This window comes from Crocuta crocuta, unplaced genomic scaffold (assembly GCF_008692635.1).
Source record: "Crocuta crocuta isolate KB4526 unplaced genomic scaffold, BGI_CrCroc_1.0 scaffold83, whole genome shotgun sequence".
Lineage (NCBI taxonomy): Eukaryota > Metazoa > Chordata > Mammalia > Carnivora > Hyaenidae > Crocuta > Crocuta crocuta.
In genome coordinates, this window is record NW_027529638.1 from 2,360,997 (window position 1) to 2,382,601 (window position 21,605).

General features: G+C 34.8%; 1 protein-coding gene across 3 annotated transcripts in view; it reads left to right on the forward strand.

Moving 5' to 3' along the window:
- GRID2 (glutamate ionotropic receptor delta type subunit 2) overlaps positions 1 to 21,605 on the forward strand; it is a 1,445,111-nt gene that overhangs the window by 832,893 nt on the left and 590,613 nt on the right. For all 3 annotated transcript variants that reach the window (XM_077762310.1, XM_077762308.1, XM_077762309.1), the window contains one exon: positions 17,986 to 18,039. In XM_077762310.1, the coding sequence (XP_077618436.1) occupies positions 17,986 to 18,039 (54 nt within the window). The remainder of the gene's footprint in view (positions 1 to 17,985; positions 18,040 to 21,605) is intronic.

A 21,605-nucleotide genomic window follows, 5' to 3' on the forward strand; every position in this document is an offset into this window, starting at 1 on the left:
AGTTTAGTTACAGAAAGTAAAATATAGCTAGCATACATAGCATTGCCATCATGCTGAGATTTGAATTTCTTATTTGGAATTTTTCAATATCATTATTTATTGCCAGTCAGTAAGTCCTATGTAAGTATATCCATTCCTGGCTGCTGAAGACCAGTAGCTTTGGAAAATGATTAATGAAATAGAAAGCCTGCAATAAAGCAATTTTCTCCTCATATACTAACTAATATATGTTTCACCTTGAACTCTGAAATGACACCAGTCTTCATGTTGATTTGTCACCCTCTTTGTTTTGTTTGTTTGTTTGTTTTTTGTTTGTTTGTTTTTTTATTTCTAGGAGAGAGAGAGACAGCGTGAGCAGGGGAGGGTCAGAGAGAGTCACAGACTGAAACAGGCTCCAGGCTCTGAGCTGACAGTCAGCACAGAGCCCAACGCGGGGCTCGAACCCACGAACCGCGAGATCATGACCTAAGCGAAAGTCAGACGTTTAACCGACTAAGCCACCCAGGCGCCCCAATTTTGTCACCCTCTTTGGATCAGCATATTTACAATAACTAAATGTCAGATTTCTCTAATTGACTTTTCCATCTTTTGTATTTTATTTTATTGTTTAAACTTGTTTTAAACATTTATTTATTGGGGTGCCTGGGTGGCTTAGTCGGTTAAGCGTCTGACTTTCGCTTAGGTCATGATCTCGCGGTTCGTGGGTTCGGGCCCCGCGNACTGAAGTCTGGAGTCCAATGCTTAACCGACTGAACCATCCAGGTGCCCCCTCTTTTGTCTTTTAAACTTGCATAGTTTGAGGAGCTCTGTGATCTCTTTCTCTTTTTTTGTGTGTTAATTTTTTTTTTATTTATTTACTTATTTTATTTAAGTTTTAAAAATTTTATTTTTAAATTTTTACTTTTCTTTTAGATAGAATTTGATTTTTAAAATAATTTATTGTCAAATTGGTTTCCATACAACACCTAGTGCTTATCCCAACAAATGCTCTCCTCAGTGCCCATCACCTACTTTCTCCTCTCCCTCACTCCCTTTTTTTTTTTTAATGTCATACTGTAAATGTGTTAAGAAAGGAAATAGTCTGGCATTTTTGTTTTACTTTTGTTCAAACAACAACAAACTCTACTGCCTTTACATGGACTTTCTGATTATATCTTTGATATTTTTAGAATTTAATATAGGTTTCTATAGTTTATTAAATTATGTCTCAAAAGTCACTATTGAATTCTATAAATTGGACTAGCCACTGACTTAATAAAGAGGCTTTAATTCAGCTTTCAAGGAGAAACTTATTTTTTATTGAAGATTTATGGTCTCTTCAGCTGTATTCAGAAATCTGGCATATTGGATAACCCTTGACATTTTGGTGAACCCTCTGATAATTTTAATCATAATTTGAATTTCAAACAACAAATATTTGGGATATTCCAGGTTTTAAATAATATCCAACTCTCAACCCTAAAATGTATTTTACTAGTCTCTCAAGAACATTTTTTTTTAAACTTGAAATGCTTTATTTTTTAGCTTTCCCAATGTCATATTCAAGCGGAAGAGTTGGATTTTCCCAGTAGTGTGAACCTTTACAAATACAATTAGAATAGAGGAAAAAATCATTATTTAGCAGAATGACATACTTTCCTAACAGTAAAGTTAGATCATTCTTTGACCTATTTTTTTCTCTTTTCTGTTATTGTTTTAATCACAATTCCCATTGGCTATTCTGAGTCTTTGACTTAATTATTTTCTTTGAATTTTCAGAAATCTCTTTATCACAAAGTAACTTTAAGTAAGAGAAAGTAAAAGTATAATTTTAATATATATATATACACAATGATTCAGAAATTTTTGCAAATTAATGATTTCTACTAAGTAGTATTTATTNTATATATAGTTAAATATATATATTTTTAAGAAAATTAAAAGATAAAAGAGTACATACTTTATTTTTAAATTCAGGGTTTTTAAAAATTTTTAATGTTTTATTTATTTCTGAGAGAGAGAGAGAGAGAGAGAGCATGAGCAGGGGAGGGGCACAGAGAGAGGGAGACACAGAATCTGAAACAGGCTCTAGGCTCTGTCAGCATAGAGTCCGACGCGGGGCTCAAACCCACGAACCGTGAGATCATGACCTGAGCTGAGGTCAGACGCTCAACTGATTGAGTCACTCAGGCACCCCTTTAAGTTTTATTCCTCTTTTAAGAATGAAAGTTTTGGGGCACTTGGTTACCTCAGACAGTTAAGCACCTAACTCTTGATTTCCATTCAGGTCATGATCTCGTGGTTTGTGAGACTGAGCCACACATTGGATCAGGCCCTGAGCTGTCAGCACAGAGAAATGCCTGGGATTCTCTCTCGCCCTCTCTTTCTCTCCCCCTCCCCTGCTCGCACACAAGTGCATTCTCTCTCTCTGTCTCTATTTCTCTCTCAAAATAAATAGAGAAACATTTTAAGAAATTAAAGAGATCCTTTATAATAATTTAATGGCATTATTCTATGACAAAAACATACCTAAAGAGAAGTAAACCCTGTTAAAGAGTCAGTTGATAAGAAAAACTGCTTACCTGCTTCTTCCCACTCTGTGCACCAGAATCTTAACTTCAGTAGCAAGCTCTGTTCCTCTTCATCTGCATGCCTTCTTTTAGAATATGGAGAGATATCCTTTTACCTTAGTCCTTATAATTGGAAACATTAATTTGTTTATATAAGTGAACCCATGTGATGATTCTTAAATGATATATAATTTTTAATTTTAACAAATTTTATTTAAATATTATTAGAAATGTTTTTACAGAGCATAAACTACACACAGTAGTTTTTATGAATCTGCTGTCCCCCATTACTAAATATTGTTTAAAATTAGTTTTTAGTAACTGTAAAGGCATTACTTAGATTTTTCTTTTTGTCACATCCAGATTTGAGTATCTTCTTTGTGGCCCATGCTGTAACTGTCTAAATCCAATCTGCATCTGTGTATCAATTCTTTGTCTCAAAATATATGAAACTATTTGCATAAAAAATGTCAATCTCAGCTTTCTGTTTATTCAAAGTTCATTTTCCGTATATACTTTTTATCAATATTTCAAAATGGTCTCTCTCTCCACTCTGTTCAAAATGCAAACTTGAAATTGTTCTTTATACTCAAAATATCTTTCATCCATTTTTTATGACCATTCAGCGTTCTTTTTCTGCTTTTGCAATATCTCTCTTTAACATCCAAATTTTGCCCTTCACATTCTGCATTTGCAGAGTCAATGATGATGGGATAAAACTTAGTTCTTCTATTTGGAACTAGTATCTTATAGATGTAACCATAATGTTGGAAGAAAGGGATAGTAATTTACTTACACAGAAATTAAATTTATAATCTTATTAGCATTTGTGTTTTTAACAAAATGAGAACAGCCCACCACTGAAAAAGAGCCACTTGAAAATAAGTTTATAACTCACTTAAAGAACTTTAAAAATGAAAATTTACAAAAATCTTATTACAAGTCGTGGTTTATCTTTAGGGAGTAAAAATGGCCTGCTCTAATAAATATATTACCTTTTAAGCACATCAGTGCATCGTTTAGAACATACAGTGTAAGGTTCAATTCAGTGTGTCCTTTTGGTTTTCTCAGCTTTGCACCTAAAAAGCAAGGGATGAGTAGATCTGAGGAAAGGACTTTTCTATTGATATCAAAACCATCTTGGGCTCGCCTCACTGTGAATCATACTGCAAGTCAGAGTGAAACACGTCTGTCTGTAAGAACAAGCACACTAAACTCAAGTGCTGCATGCCCTTATCCCATCAAACACCAATGATGTCGTTTGTATTGAAATATGCCTCGGTGTTATACCAATATGTCTGTGTTACACTAATTAAGTCTGTAAAAAAAGAGAAACAAAGCAGTAAAAGAAAAAAAAAACTCTATTGCAAACATTATGATCAAATCAGAGAATGATATTTATTTCAATTGTGTATCTGTCTTTAATTCTTACGGTACTACCAGAATATGTTTAAAGAAAGCCTTGTCAGGGCACTCGGTGGCTCAGTGGGTTAAACATCCAACTTCGGCTCAGGTCATGATCTTACCGGTCGTGAGTTTGAGCCCCATGTAGAGCTCTGTGCCTACAGCTCAGAGCCTGGAGCCTGCTTCAGATTCTGTGTCTCCCTCTCTCTCTGTCCCTCCCATACTTGTGATCTCTCTCCCTCTGTCTGTGTCTCAAAATAAAAATAAGCATTAAAAATTAAAAAAGAAAATATTACAAAGAAAAAGAAAGAAAAGAAAAAGAAAGCCTCTCATACTTTTGCCACCTTGGAAGGAAGGCTTTCAAAGCTTATCAACCAGCCTGATTTATGAATGTTTCCAAATGCTCTCGGGAGGAAAACAGGCGGCCCTCAGAATTGCAGCTGTTAGCGCATGTCTTTGGGCCTGAGGGAGTCCAAGGGATTATTATCTAATAGGGCCATCTTTGCTCTCTTACTTTCATATTCTGACCTGAGTAAACTGTGAAATTAGGCTAAATGTGAACCTATGCTGTGAAACAGTGCTAAGTACTTAAGTAATCAGTGAAATATATGGTAGATTCAAAATCAGTATGTAACTCTTTATAATGGACCAAGAAAGTCCTGACACATATCTCCAGGCCACCTTTTGAATTATGAACCACAGTTGTGCCACACAGCATTTATAGCCTCCATTCTAGTGACAGAAACACACCTTAGACCCATTTTATAATCCCTAATAAAAATTCAGTTCTAAAAGAAATACCTAGAGCAGTCTTCAGGATACATATATATTTTTTTTTCTTTTCTTTTTATCTGACTGGAGTTAGTTAAAGCAAACCTTGACACGTAATTCATTTAACAGCATAGCAGAACTGATTCCTACTGTTAAACTTGGAATGGCATATAATAATGAACAGGCAAATTCAATGATGTATTTCAGGATATAATTGTAGCCTTTATTCAAGACTGACTTTACCACTTGGAGATGGAAAAACACAAACATGGTAGTAAAATCAAAATAGCTTTTATGGTTACCAATTCCCAAAATTCAATTCTTATAAATAATAACCTATCACACCATATGGAAAATATGTGTGATTGAAATAATTTGTATATGACTTGTGTGGATTTAATTGAGGTAGAAATAGCAACACTTTAATGTTATACAAAGAAGTTTGCTTCAAATAAGTAACAATGTTTAAACAATAGGCTTAAAGTGACTGCATTCTTTCTGAAACAAAGATTTTGTCTTTCCTCCTCTGGAGAGGTACATATTTGTGAAGGATTATCACCCACAGACTGGCAGCGCTGTTGTACTTTTCATATTCCTAATAGTCTGCAGTGGGGCTCAGCTGAAAGCTCACTTAGAACAAAGACCAGGTCTGCCTTGCTCAATGAAGCAACTCCTGTCCTAGCACTGTGTCTAGTATATTTCAGGTGCTCAAAAGCTTGAATGGTTTTGTCAAAGCAATTGAATGGATACAGAATTAGTGTCAAGTCATCACACTCAGTTCCTGACCAGGGCTTTTTGTAAAGCAGTGGATCTCAAAATGATTCACTAAACCTGCAACACAGGCACCAACTGGGAACTTGCTAGAAATGCAAATTCCCAAACTCCATGCCAGAACTTCTAAATCAGAAACTATTGGAGTGGGCCCAGCAATATGTTTAAAATGTCCTCCAGTTGATTCTAATGCATGCGAGCCTTGAGAATCACCTATACACTGTACACAGTACACAGTACCCAATACACTGTACCCAATACACTGTACACAGCGACATCAAAGTTTTTCAAATTATAAGAGATATCAGTGGTATATTATAGGAAGACAACTCCTATGGACAGATTGTGAATAATTTTAATTTCTCAAAAATTTTTCTACTTCTGACGAATTTCTTCATTTAACTATATAGCAACTATTCTCTATTCATTGTAGTATATTGAGTGTTTTATGTAGGAAAGCTGAGTAAGTTTGAGTTACTGGTACAGATCTTGAGACAAGAACATGGGTTTAGATGATTTACCAGGGTGTCGGTCCCAAAAAGCACAGGTGAGGAAGCGGTAAATGTGAGAGAAAGAGAAAAGCCAGTCAAGAACGTGTTACCAGGAATGGATCACAAATATGCACAAATGGGGCTCAATCTTGTGGGGAATCTTCTGAGAAACCATGTTTTGGAAATGCCTCAGAATCACCCCTACTGGAAGACAGGGGCATTTATCCGCTTTCTCCCATCCCCACTGACTGAGAGTTGATCTCCAGAGGTGGTAACATACCCCCACTTCTAGGCCATGTTTGTTTGTGGCCAAATATGCTGGAAAAAAAAGTCTTCTCACAGAGAAGATAAGAGGTACAAGATTTTGAGGTGTTACATGTCGGTATTCTGGAAGCTCTTTTCACCTGCAGCTGCAGGGCAATTCATATGTGCTGAGAGGCTATAGGCCAAAGTGACTTTCTAATAGGATAGTTTAAGTCCAGTCCACAATACTTATTTAATGTCTGTTATGAGTCAGGTCCAGAGTTAGTTGTTGGGAACACAAAATAAATAAAACATCATCCCTGCCTCAAGAAACTTTTAGTATGTTAGAGTCTATAGACAGGTTTTTAAAAACTAATTAAAATATAATTAGATCTGTTCAGTGATGGTAGTTCATATCCACATTTTATAAGAGGAGTTTATGGTGGTGGGAGGGGTGTAGTGATCATGGAAGACCTGTTAGAGGTGATGAGGATAATTGTGCCTAAAAGATATATAGAGACAGGACAAATAAAGAGGAGTGGGGAGTTGCGGACAGAAGCCAGGATAATCACTATGTAAATGGGGGTAAAAGGAGAAAGCAATCATAGGTGATATTTGGTAAGATTGTAAAACTCATTTGAGAGATGACAGGAAATCTATTGTCCCAAAGGTGGTAAATGGAGAGATGTGGAAAGCACCGACTATGTAAATAACTGTTGTTACAGATTCCCTAAGGAGGAAGGAAGAAAAAGATCCAGAGCTCTAGTGAAAAGATAGATAGAAGAGTCCAAAGTCTTCTTTGGAGGAAGAGTGCCTATTTTACTGTCATGAGAGGAGAAGAGTGAAGTGAAGACAGTATTTATTCATTTGTAAAACAGGAAAAATAATAGCAGTTACCTTCAAAGGGTTGATGTAGGAACTAAATGGTGAAAGATATTATAATGTTTACCATTGTTTCATATACGTAATACGCACCCCCAAAATGTTAGCTGTTATTATTCATATTTTTTATTTTGTTTTTGATTTTAGATGGGCAGGAACTTGAGGGCTTGAAATCATTTCTACATACTGATTTTTATTCATTATTTATTTAAATAGGAGAAATGTAACTTGTGAAGTTGTTAGGAAAATAGGCTACTGGAGCTGGCTGAAGGTTGAATTCTTCACTGCCATGGGGAATGGGGAGGGGCAACACCGACTACGTATACAAGTAGAAGAATTACTAGTTAGAATTAAATGTCCAATAGGTTTTGGAAGCCTTGAATTTGCAGTAACACTAAATCAGCCATTTCCGTGATCCATTACTAAGAAAGGTGGAACAATGTCAGTGGCATTCAAGGTAGCTCTAGTCATGTTGTAGAAGTTGTACAATTATAAACACTGACAGATAATTTTAAAAAATAAAAAAATAATAAAATTTAAAAAAATAAAAAAATAATAATTTGTCAAGAGGTTTAAGATCGATGAAAATTCAAAAATGTGTCAGATGATTCTGGATATTCTTGCATGCTGTGATCATAGCCCAGGGTCCTTTGTCAAACTCTGTAATTCTGTTCTACAAATGACATTTTGTTTGAGCAGTTAACAGTTGGTGCCTCAGTTTCAACTGACATTTTGTTACTAAACACAGTTCTAACACCATAAGGTGATTTGTCAGTGGTAAGAAAAAGATGGTTTGTATTTCACCATAGTGAAATAGCACAGACGGGAGAGTCAATTGCTTGAAATTTTGGAAACTGCCCATGCTGTCAAGTCCCACACCATTGAAAAAATTTTTATAGTAGGCCACAAGGTATACTTTTTATGAAAGAAACTCTAAGATAAATTTAGAGACCCCAGAAAGTGTGAAGATCTTGTTTTAATTCTATGAAATATTCAAAATGTACTTCCAATGAGCTTAACTATCTTGAGACTGACCAAAACAATTAGTTTAGAAATATGGCCATAAGATTCTACAGGTTGCATTTCCTTATTTTTATTTTCGGTACTTTGTGTATCAAAATTAATAAAGACCTTTTGAAGACTTTTTCCCTCTGCAAAGTCTTTTGAGTCTAGAATCATCAACATTTTACACCACTCTTGATATTCTAAAAAGCGGAGTCCCTGTGAAATATTTGAAAAACCCAAGGATAACAGAAACATTGAACTAAGAATGTCTTTTAATGAGTAATACTTCTACAGTGGCTTCACTAGTGATGAGTTATCGATAACCCAGCATATGGCCAAGTTGCACAAAGAACAGTAGAAAACTGATTAACTAACTGCAGAAATTAGATGTTTAATGGCCTTATTGCCTCATTGCCATAATAAGAAACATTGTACATTTTCTCTTCTAGAAGCTTTTGACCCTTCATCTGATAATCAGAAGTTCTGCTATGAAGAGAGGCAGGAACAGATAACTGTTTCTCTGATTAAGCAATATTCACTGTGTGTGTGTGTGTGTGTGTGTGTGTGTGTGTGTGTGTGACATGGTCTATAATGTTGGTCCTTTAATCAGTACAGCACACTATTCACATTCTAAAAGACTATGGAATTAAGAGTAACTAAAATAAAAACAAATTTTCATATACCGCTTCAAGGAAAAGGTCATGGAGTAGAATGGTGTGTAAAATCATCAGCGTTCTCAAATTTTTCTATGGTTTATTCTCGTTCACAGGTGCAGGGTAAATACAAATAAGTTATACAGTGGAGTTTAAATACATAAAACACCAGGGTGTACCATGCAATGTTATATAGCATTCAGCTTAACTATAATTGTTTTCATTTTGAAGAAAGATAATGGTTTCTAAAACTTATATAAAGAAAGCTATGAAAATGCTATACAAGAAAGATGTTTACTAGTTATCGATTCTGGCTTACACACCCAGCTTGATGACATGGGTGAGTTGCTTCAGTTTCTTATGTAAGGTGGACCTAAGTGTAGTGGTTACATTATAAGAATATAGTGAGCATTAAATGAGTTACTGTGTACGTAAAAGCAGTTACTGTACAGCACATAAAAGTACTCAGTAAGTGTTAGCTTTTATTATTACAGATAGACTGTAAATACCATTCAATGAACTTTGCAAAAGTGGATAATTGTATCACAATCATTTAGAATAGGGTCAAAAATACTGCAGGAACCTGAGTGAAGGGAGAGAGGTTAACAAAGGAAAGAGATTGGTATTTTTGAATACTTATGATGTTCCAGGTCCTTTAGATACATTCATCTATTTAAACCTCACTATCCGTGAAAGAAGCATGATTTCTATAATCAGGAAACTGAGACTCAAGGTCAGTAATATCCCTGCATATCAGTAAAGAGATCTGGCATTTGAACTCAAGCCTAGTTATTCAAATTTTATGTTTTTTTCCTGATGAGATTTTTGACTTTAGAAAATTTGAATATAATAATTCCATACTTCATTACCACACAAATAGTCAAGTTCTCTTTATTTGAGCAAATGTGAAGTAATTTTCTATTTATTTATTTATTTATTTATTTATTTATTTATTTATTTATTTTTTAAATTNAGCCCTAGGTAAAGTAGGGATATCCATGGATGTATAAACATGAGTTAGGGCTATATTTGTCTTTTTTCCACAAACAACATTTAGTAAAAATCCTCAATGTGCCTGGCAACAAATTTTACTGAATCTCAGCTATATATCACCGATAATTCCAAGGGTAGAAAGCAGTGATCAAAATGAAATTCTTAGCAATGAAATTTATATCCCTCGTACACAGAAAAGAGGCAGTAAATAAGTGTGTGTGTGTGTGTGTGTGTGTGTGTGTGTGTGTGTGCGCGCGTGCGCCCTGTGGGATAAGTGCATGGGGTGAGGGAGCAAGGGTGAGTGATTAGAGAAGTCACGCCTGATGAAGTGACATGTATGCAGAGGTCCACCTGGAATGGTGAGGGCTGTGTGTCTGTGCATGTCTCCCTCTGGGAAGAACAATTCAGGAGACAAAGCAAGGGCCAGAGCAGGAAGGTACTGGAGGGCAGCAAGGAAGCTAGTCCACCTGGAGAAGAGGGCGTAGGGGGAACATAAAACACAACGCAGTGCTCACAGTCTCTTACATAGCTAAACACAATTTAATTAAGGATGGATAAAGCTTTGTTTAGAGCACTGGATTAGCACAAGCTTGGGGACATCCTACCTGGGGTTAGGGAGGTAAAGGTTGGGGAAGGATTTGACATTTACTTCTGTCTGAGTTTTGAGAAACGCTTTGTCAAGGAGAGAAGATAGAGAGGAGATCAAAGGAACGAAGGAAAAAAAAGAACAAAGCATGGAAGTTCACAGTGGTGAAAAGCCTGTACGTTGCATTTTGATGTGATCCATAGACATCTCTATAAGAAGCTCCCCCCCATTTATTTGCTCCAAGATAACAAGAAAGTTGCATTTCATAAACCCAGCAATTAAGTGTCAATGTGCCCCCAAATCATCATTTTAAATCTGGAGCAAAATCAAGTAAGAACTTGTATTTATTTGTTTGCCAGTTATACTTAAGAATCAATTTACTCTGTCAAGGATCATTTAGCTATTAGAAAACAAACACAATTAAAAAAAAAATGTGAATGCAATCCCCTTGTTGTGCCCAAGGTTAACATATTAGCATATAGTAAAACAGGCACATCAAAGGACGAATGGTCTGTCAACAAACACTACTTTTCCTAACTGATTTTGGGTAAGTACTCTTTAATCTATAGCAGAACATCTAAAAGAACACCAATGCAAGCAAAAATACAGAAAGATTTAAAACAGGTACACAGTGGTCCCCTGCACTGGAAATAATTGTCAAATCTTTATTTATATCCTCCTCAGGCAAAGTGTTGAAATCACAAATTCACTTTTAATCATTGTTCAGTTTCTATTCAGTAATTTAGGACACAGGAAGGCCGGTCTATGTCATACAATGAATGCAGATTCTCTATTTTGTGTGTGTGTGTGTGTGTTAGTGCCCATCTTTCCACATTTAGAAGCATAGCAGGTAGCATAGTGTTGGCCAGATCTCAGCGGTGGCACATTTCCATCTCCCAGGGGGTGTGGGAAGACCCAACTGCACAGCAGTAACAATAATTCTAGCATATCCGTTTATGAAATAACTTTGGCAGAAATGGCAAGAGGATTTGGATGAGAGTGTATTTGTGGTCTTCCAGCTGGAAGATCAGAGCAGAGATTCTAAAGCAAAAGGCACAGAGTGGGATGGCAGATAGTAGTTGCTTGGATAAGAACAGAAGAGAGTTGGGGACCCATGCTGAGCTCAAGGGGAAATGCAAACAAGACAGTCATTTCACCATATCCCCATGTTACCCAGTATCAGTTCGAGGGTTTACCGATGCCATCTGCTGGATATATTTGGGATTTAAAAATGGAATCTACACAAGTAATAATACCCCAGTGTCTCCCTGTACTGTGGCTTTGATGGTTCTAGAGAGAAGAAAATTGAAAAACAACCTATCAAAAATAAATAAATAAAAATCAAAGGAAATGAATCCCAGGTTGATTGCACCTGAAGATGACTGGAGTTTTATATTTTCACTCTGCATTTTGGAGAATTAGAGTATTAATTACATTTTTTAGCAGAACCTTGTGGTCATGCAGTTTATTCATACATGACACTCAGGGCACTGGACGTTTGAACTGTAAATCCATTGATCTCTTCCTAAGAATCGACTATATGCTGTAAACTTTATATACAATATACATCCTTTTATACTTTATTGAAGTATAGTGGTTTAGTTTGGTGTATCTTCTTTTATTTAATTATGAAGGGGGAAAAAAGATTAAAAGGAGAAAAGAGCAAGTATCACTATTTGCCCAAAGCTATGACATATGCATTTTAGTTTTATATAATGTATGATAATTCAACTTTTGTTTTTGTATTTGCTATTGTTTTATGGAAAATGTCCTCTGGTCATCACTCTCTCTGTAGGATTATTTTAAGACCATGATTTTAAAGTTACAAAATGGTGCTTCAATAAAATTTTAGAACTCTTAGGAATATGTGGCTAAGTAGTCTACATTTCACAAAAACTACTAATCCCATAGAATTTATAGTGGAAAAAATGGTTTCTATCATCAAATCAATTTGGAGGATGCTACATTCCAAATATCTTCTCCTGGAATTTCATAAAGAATACTAATTAAAATGGAAGAGTTGATATTTATTGAGAGTTTGCCACTGTTACATTTAATCTTAATTATGATTTTATTATGTAGGCACTAGCATTTACTCTAGTAATAAATGAGGAAACTGAGGTTTATGGAGATGGCAATTTGCTCATAGTCACACTGTAAACAAATGGAGGTATTGACTCTTTCACTTTAGAGCTCATACTCGTAAGTCTGAAGCCATATGTCCTGCAATATTAATAAAAAACAATATTACATATTAATATGAATTTTATGTCAATTATATTTCAATATTGATGTGAACCTGCTTAAAGCTTTGAGAAGTAATGCAGTAATGGCATGTATTTAATTTGGCTAAGCTAGCATTTCTAAATCTACCTGCTGTAGAACACTTACGGATTTTAGTATAAGTAGCATCCCAAAGAATACAGGTCCAGGAATACTGACATAATCTTTAGCATTGCTAGAGATGAGGAGCCAGGAGGCGAGTAGCTCTTTCATATTTATCTGGCACCTTGTTCCAGCATAACTGTTGGTGTCCTTCCCCAGGCATGTTTCCACCTGACAATTCAGAACAGACAGGAATAGAAAGTAAACACCTGATATTTTAGCTGCTGCGGATGCACAGAGCACTAGAACCCTTTGCATAAATGTGTAATATTTAGTACATCCTGCAAAGGGAACACGTTTAATTTAGTTAAGCCACAAGGTTGAGTGAAAAACAGCATGCTGCTGTTATTGTTTAGTCAATTAAATTGTCCTCTGTGCTTGTAAGAACTGTTCCACATTTATAACCACTGAGATACACGCTCTGGCAATTTCTTTGCTTCCGATTGTCTTATATTTAGCACATCTAAAGATCTGAGGACAAATGATGGAAGACATGGTGATAAATTGTCAGGCTTTTCTAAAGATTCAGAAGTTCTAAAGTTCCTGCCAGTGACAGATGGTCTGTCCTTACTCATCGCTTGTCTTCCTGACAGGGCTCGATTTTTCCCCCTTTTTTGCTCAATTCCCTTAAAGTAAGCTCAGCTTCTTGGGAGGGGGCATAGTCTCATTTGTTATAACTATGTTACGTTGCATCAATGTGGAAGCAACTCTACATGAACAGGCACCATGCACCTTTACATTATTAACATATGTATTAACACATACGTAATACACCTGTATAGTGATAAGGGAGCAGCATGGGGTAAGGAGAGAGGAAACAGATTATGAAGGAAAATGCATACTTCTTTTCTGTTACTTTGATAACCAAATATATAGGAGTTTCCATTGGATAGTTTTTTCTTGCTGACTTGCCCAAGCATAATGCTGACTCCATAGCCCAGCCATAATATGATCTTTTGAGGAGTGATTTTTATCATTATGGTAATAAAATATATATTATTTTTATGATCTTAGCAATCTATTTTTTTGATATTTTGGATAAAAAATGCAATCAGTGTTTACTAACTTACTTGACATTGATAAGAATCCGCAGAATGAACACACATAACTATCACAATGATGTGCTCAGCTGTAGTAGATTCCCAGTGAAAAAAGGGGAAAAAATTCAATCAATTGCTTAATCCCTTTCATTGTTTTCAAATTTACTGCCAAAAGAGGAGATGAGATACTAAGGTAAGGAAGATGGGGAAAGGAAACAATTTTCCCTGTTTGAGTTCTAACATAACTGTGAAATAAATAAAAAGACTTAAAAAATCCTAAGGTACCTTACAATCCCTTGTTAATCCTATATCCAGAAGTAATTCAATTCTTCAAGTTAGTAATGCCATTAGTCTGATTCAGTGTAACTTAGACTGAAGTGTATCAAGTAGAAAGGGATTAATATTACTTAAAAATAGAAAAATTATCAGATGGATTGATTTGGGACTCACAGTAGTTAGTGGGCATCTGTTATCCACACAAATAGCTGAGAATTTCTTTTTACTTAAATGTCTCTTCTAAGAATGTTCATTGTATGTTAGCTCAGTGTGATGTGAAAAGCATAAATGTTACCACTCCTTTCTATGTTTTCTTTTAACTATGTTGTACTTTACCTTTCACACACATGCACACCTATGCATTATATACACTTATAGGTAAAGTAGTAGATTTTATGTACATATACACAAACACACACTGTATACTAGTATAGATATAGTGATAGATTTTATTTTATCTCTACCATATACCTATTCTAGTCATTTAAGTGAAAGAACTCAAAGCTTACCAGGTTTCCAAAGTCTAGGCTATTGAACTGCCTGTCCTCTTTTTATGTTCCTTACTAAATACTCCTCCATTACAGATATCCATTATCTTTTTAGTCAACGGCTTTTTTCACATTGGTTACTTTTAGTAACATTCAGTCATTAAAAAAAACCAGAGAACCCCCGACAGCATGAAGCTATTAACTTAAACCTAAGAAAAGTATATTTCTCCTTTAGTGGCCCTTAAAGCAGATAATTAGTGGAAGTATTAACATTTTGTATACAACATAGCAATAAAAAACTTTCAACGTTTCTTTATAACATGGTGCCACAGTGATACATAGATTTCAGCTGTGTATATATATGTATATCTTGGTATGTAATTAAAGGGACAAGACATGTCTACCTTTTTATTCTTAAGTAACTTTCTGGTATAATTTGTTTTCCTTCTTCAACGAAAACTGGGCTCATAAACCAACAAACATGTCCTGAATATTTCACATGTGTGAACAGGCCAACAAATATTGCATGGTTTTGAAACCGTGTCTTTATAAAATCACAGAATTTAAAATTACTCTAAAGAACTATTTATTAAAGTTTATTAAGGTTAGAAAAAGGTACATAGCTAAGATTAACAAAAATGCATTGCATTAGATAAAATAGGCTAAATTGCTGTAACAAGTAGACCCAAAATGTGATGTTTCAAGAGGTTTATTTTTGGGTTAGCACAATACCACATCAGGTATTATAGGGTCTGCTCCATGAACGCAAGTTATTCTAGTAAATGATATATTTCTTTATCTACAGTAATGTGCTAATAATCGTTCTTCTTGTTTCCAATTTGTACTGTGAAATGTCTGATGTATTCACGCTCATGAGTGAAATTAAAGAAAGTAGTGGAAGAAGATTATCTCCCTGCTGATCCTAAGGAAGGGAGGGTGGTTTAGTGAATAGAATCAAGGCCTTAGATGAAATGCTTTTCTCCTTTACTGAAACACAAGACTGAGCCTGTACGTCCGTACATTTCATGCTTTTGCCTGAAAGCTATTTCAGGTCAGAGTATGAAAATGAGAAAAATTTATGGTCTAGACAAATTATCAGTGAGTTACCATCATAACCCTTGCCCTCTATCTCTTTCATAAATGCTGTTGTACAAGACAACTTTTCACTTCTAAAGGTCTACGGGTTAATGCAGAATTCTTACAACCAAATGTTGCTTAATCTGTCCAAATGGTACAGATTAACTAAATGAAGACAATTTAGGCTGAGTCATCTCTTCATTCTACTACGGACATTGCTTCAGTAGTACTTTCAGTCTACATTGTGGCTTTTATTTATTTATTTTTTTCTGAATTCTTGCTGTTTCCAAATTTTAGCTATTCTTTTTTTTAGTCATGGGATTTTTATGTTTTTAATTTTTAATCTTTAATTTATTTCTGACAGAGAGACAGAGACTGAGACAGAGAGAGCATGAGCAGGGGAAGGTCAGAGAGAGGGGGAGATACAGAATCTGAAACAGGCTCCAGGCTCTGAGCTAGCTGTCAGGACAGAGCCGATGTGGGACTTGAACCCGTGAACCATGAGATCATGACCTAAGCCAAAGTCGGATGCTTAATTGACTGAGCCACCCAAGTGATCCTAGTCATTGGATTTTTTGAAAAAGGGCATTTCTATTTTGTCCGGAGAACTACTTTCCTTATATCAGAGTCTCTGGTTTGTATTTCTCTAGATTCTTATAGAGTTCCTGCTTATTTTCTAACATTTTTTATTGCTAATAAATTAGTGATGATTTGTCTAAGATGATAAATATAATCATAAAATTTGAAAAGGATGCTGTCATTACTGGTATAAAGTGATTTCTTGTTTAGCTAAAACTGAAAACTGCAAAATCACATTTTCTACATTGTTTCACATATCATTTGAAAATACATGTATTTCAAAATGTGATAATCATGATATCACTTAAAAATAAATAACATATCTTCACTTCTATGATAATGTTTTATCTACACACTCCAGTAGTCATAGGGACTGATGTGACACAATGGAAATAGTACAAAATTTATATTAAAATTAAAACAAAGATTCTGAAAATAACTATATCCTTTCAGAAAACATTGAATCGTACAAGAAATATATTTCCAATTGTATTTGTCATGATTCAGTGCATCTTTCAACAGTCATTTCTCAGTTGGTCAAAGAAGAACCAGGAAAACACAATCACCATATTTTAACAATTTCTTGATAGTTTTTAGAAATCATCTCCATTCAAAACCCAATCTTTGGGGGCACCCGGGTGGCTCAGTTGGTTAAGTGTCCAGCTTTGGCTCAGGTCATGATCTCACAACTTGTGAGTTTGAGCCCCACATTGTGTTCTGTGCTGACAGCTCAGAGCCTGGAGGCTGCTTTGGATTCTGTGTCTCCCTCTCTCTCTGCCCCTCCTCTACTCAGGCTCTGTGTCCGTCTCTCAAAAATGAATAAACATTAAAAAAATTAAAAAACCTATATTTGTGTATTATTGCCAAAAACATCAGAATAATCTCTTACAAAAGAGTCTTACCTATTTTATGCCTGTATGCCCATGGCATGAATCATAACAACATGTCTTAAAATTGTAAGATTGGGTAGAATGGAAACAGATACAAAAGCTACCTCAACTATACACACAACCATACCCCCACACACATACCCACACATATACTCCAGCTGTGTGTGTGTGTGTGTGTGTGCCCCAGCTTACTTTTTTAGGCCAAGCCAAGAATCATTTAGAATCAATTAATCCAAAATTTGTCAGCCAAGATTTCTACCTATATATTGTTTGCTTTTCCTTTTACATAAATTTTGTTTGTTTGTTATTAGCAAGCTAAAAGCTACTGAAGTTACTCACCCATAACTTAATGCTAATATAATGTTTATTGCTTTTAGTTTTTACATTCAGATAATTTTATAATTGGATCTCCTTAGGAAACACAGCACAAAGCTTTTAAGAACATGGAACAATTTACTTTAAGAAAATGGCAAGCATATACACAAGGATATAGCAGAAGATAAGAATGTTAAGTTAGAGCCAGATTGTGGAGGGATGTGGACTTAGATAGAAAGCCATAGAAGCTTATTTGGAATAGGAAATATGATTTGAACCAAACTCCCAGTTAAATCACTGTATAGTATTATTTAGTTTTTTTGTTGAAACTTTTTTTCTAGAGTTTTGATGAATTTTATTTTCAAACTTAATTAGCAAGTCTACACTGCATCTACATGTTGAACAAAAATGCTTCTATAGTGTTTTGCTAACAGTTTACCATCTTTAATTTAATAACAAAGACCTTTGTAATATATGATATTTTTGCTTTGTTTTCTTTTGTTTGCCATTTGCAAAGTATGTTCAGTTGCTTTGGTTTGGTTTTCACCGTTAATGCTGACTGATAGCTGGTTTGTTTTCTATTCTAGGTTGTGGAGACTAATTTGGTTGCTTTTGACTGTCACTGGATCATTATAAATGAGGTAACACCACTGATCCTTATTGTCAACTCTGGGTTCTGTTTTCATATATTTAGTCACGGCATTTCCTATGGCCTTGGAGTTCTAAGAGGAAACAGAACACAAAGTAAACTGTCAGCTTCCTGACTGGATGCTAACTAAAAATAGAATAAGGAGTTTTCAGAAAATTATAAATGGTTTTGAATGAATAAAATAAATGGAGATTATCTTCCCACTGAGTATCTTTTAGTCTTTTCCGTTGGCATACACTGCTTGCTTCAGGAAATCATCTTTATAAAAAGTACAGTTCTTCTTTGTGAGCAAACTGAATTCCTCCCAGTGGAGTGCCTGTGTTCCATTTATATTTTAATGTTGTTTCTAGAATTTTTATATCCCACCACCCTTACATGAGTATTAAATAGTTCAGCAAATGAATATGAATAAAGAGAAATAGATATTTTATTTCCATAATGAAATACAATTATTTTAAATTCCATCAAGTTGTCAAGTTCCTTATGAAAGTTTGTTGATTTTTGTAGAGACAATACATAAGATTAAAAATATATTATAACATGAGAACTCTGTGAGATAGATTATTCCACTGACACCTGCCAATCAGAAATGGAAAGAAAAAGGAGAGAACAGTCATGGACAAATAATGAGATCACATGAATTTTCCCCAATGAGACTTACTATTCATACATCAGTCATGGACAAGTAATGAGATCACATGAATTTTCCCCAAAAAAGACTTTTTCATACATCTATTGCTCATGAAAAAAAGAATACATTTTATTTGTCAGCTGTGTTACTATAGATATGTAATATAATCATCCTGTGTCTGTCTTTTCATGTGTACAGTACACTTAATCACATTTACTTTATCAGAATTTTTTTATTTTTATTTTTATCAGAAAAAATTTTTCATTATAAAAATTAAGTGAGATATTACCTAATACTCAACATACTGCTGACAATTGACACTCACTAAAGGGTACTACAGTAATGATTACAGCACAATAAAGTCCGCAGGTCACTTTCTCACATGTTAATTTGTTGAATAATAAACATTCGTATTCTATGAAGCACTGAGGGGATGAAGTTCATAGAGTGTAAATTGATTTTTCATCAAAAGTAAAATGATTCAAGTTTTCAAGTTGTGTCTCCTATACATGGGTAGAATTTTAGTTCTTTTTTTTTTAGCTAAATTAACATATTAAATCATATTAGTTTCAGATCTATAACACAATGATTGTATGTATATATAAATGACCATCACAGTAAGTCCAGTAACCACCTATAACCATACAAAGTTATAGGATTTTTTTCTTGTGACAAGAACTTTGATGATCTACTCTCTTTGCAGCTTTCAAATAAGAAATACAGTATCACTGGGGCGCCTGGGTGGCTTAGTCGGTTAAGCGTCTGACTTTCGCTTAGGTCATGATCTCACGGTTCGTGGGTTCGAGCCCCGCATCGGGCTCTGTGCTGACTGCCAGCTCAGAGCCTGGGGCCTGTTTCAGTCTGTGACTCCCTCTCTCTCTGACCCTCCCCTGTTCACGCTGTCTCTCTTTCTCTCTCCTAGAAATAAATAAAACATTAAAAAAAAAAAAGAAATACAGTATCACTGATTACAGTCACCATGCTGTACCTCACATCCCCATGATTGATTGATTGATTTTATAACTACAAGTTTGGCTTTCTTAATCCCCTTCACCCATTTTTCCCCATCCTAATCCCCCTCTCCTTTGGCAACCATCAAAGGTGATTGTATCTATTAGTTTTGTTTTGTTTGTTCATTTATTTTGATTTTAAGATTCCACAGGTAAGTGAAATCATATGTTATTTGTCTTTCTCTGTCTGAGTTATTTCACTTAACATAATACGCTTAAGGTTTATTCATGTTGTTGTGAATGGCAAGACTTTATTCTCTTTTAAAGCTTAGTAGTATTCCATAGTGTGTGCGTATGTGCATATATATGTATCTCACATCTTCTTCATCCGTTTGTCTATTGATGGACACTTAGGTTGCTTCTATATTTTGGCTACTGGGAATAATGCTGCAGTGAACATAGGCGTGCTTATGCCTTTTTGAATTAGTATCTTTGTTTTCTTTGGATAAATACCCAGAAATGGAATTGCTGGAGCATATGTGTGGGTTGTTTTTTTTTTTTTCTTTTTTCAATTTTTTGAGGAAACCCCATACTGTTTTCCATAGTGGCTATACAATATACATTCCTACCAACACTGCACAAAGTTTCCCTTTTCTCTACATCCTTCCCAACACTTATTATCTCTTATCTTTTTTTGATAATATCCATCTAATAGATGTGAGCTGATATCTCCCAGTGAGTTTGATTTTCATTTCACTGATGATTAGTGATACTGAGAATCTTTTCATGTGCTTGTCGGCCATTTCTGTATCTTTGGGGAAAAAAAAAATGTTTGCTCAGGTCCTTTGCCCATTTTTACATTTCAGGGCTGTTTTTGATGTTGAGATGTATGAGTTCTTATATATTTTGGACATTAACCCTGCTTCCAATCAAAAGTTATCTCTTTCATCTTGTTGATGGTTTCCTTCACATGTGCAGAAGCTTGTTTGTTTTATTTTGTTTTTTATTTTAGTTTGAAACAGTATTAACTTGTTTACTTTTTGGTTTTGTTGCCCTAACCTTTGGAATCAGATCCAAAAAGTCATGGCCAAGACTTAGGTCTAGAAACTCACCACCTTTTTTTTTTCCCCCCAGTAGGAGCTCTATGGTTTCAGTTCATAGATTAAAATCTTTCATCCATTTAATTCTTGTGCGTAGTATAGGAAGTCTAATTTCATTCTTTTGTGTGGCTGTCCAGTTTTCCCAAACCATTTATTATGGACTGTCTTTCCTATTGTATAGGCTATCTATTGTGTTCCATTATTCTATGTGTATTTTTTATGCCAGTGCCATACTATTTTCGTTATTATAATTTTGTAATATAGTTTGAAATAAGAGAGTGTGAGGCCTCCGTGTTTGTTCTTTCTCAAGATTGCTTTGACTATTCAGAATCCTTTGTGGTTCCATAAAAATTTTAGGATTGTTTGTTCTATTTCTGTGAAAAGTGCCATTGAAATTTTATAAAGATTGCAAAGAATCTGTAAATTGCCTTTTAGACAAAGATAATGTGGACCTTTGAACAATAGTAATTCTTCCAAACCATTAGCATGAAATACATTCTCATTTAGTTGTTTCCTCTTCAATTTATTTCATCAATGTCTTAATGTAGGTCTTTCACTTCCTTGGTTAAACTTGTTCCTATATATCTTATTCTTTTTGAGTGGTTGTGACTGAAATTGTTTTCTTAATTTCTCCTTCTGGTTTTGCTTCATCCTATAGATTTAGGCATGTTGCATTTCCATCTTCATTTGTCTCAACATATTTTTTTTTTTATTTCTCCTTTGATACTTTTGTTAACCATTGGTCATTCAGTAGCATATTGTTTCTACATATTTGTGAATTTTCTTGTAATTAATTTCTAGTTTCCTCCCATTCTGGTAGGAAAAGATGCTTGGTATAACTCCAGTCTTCTTAAATTCATTAAGACTTATTTTTTGG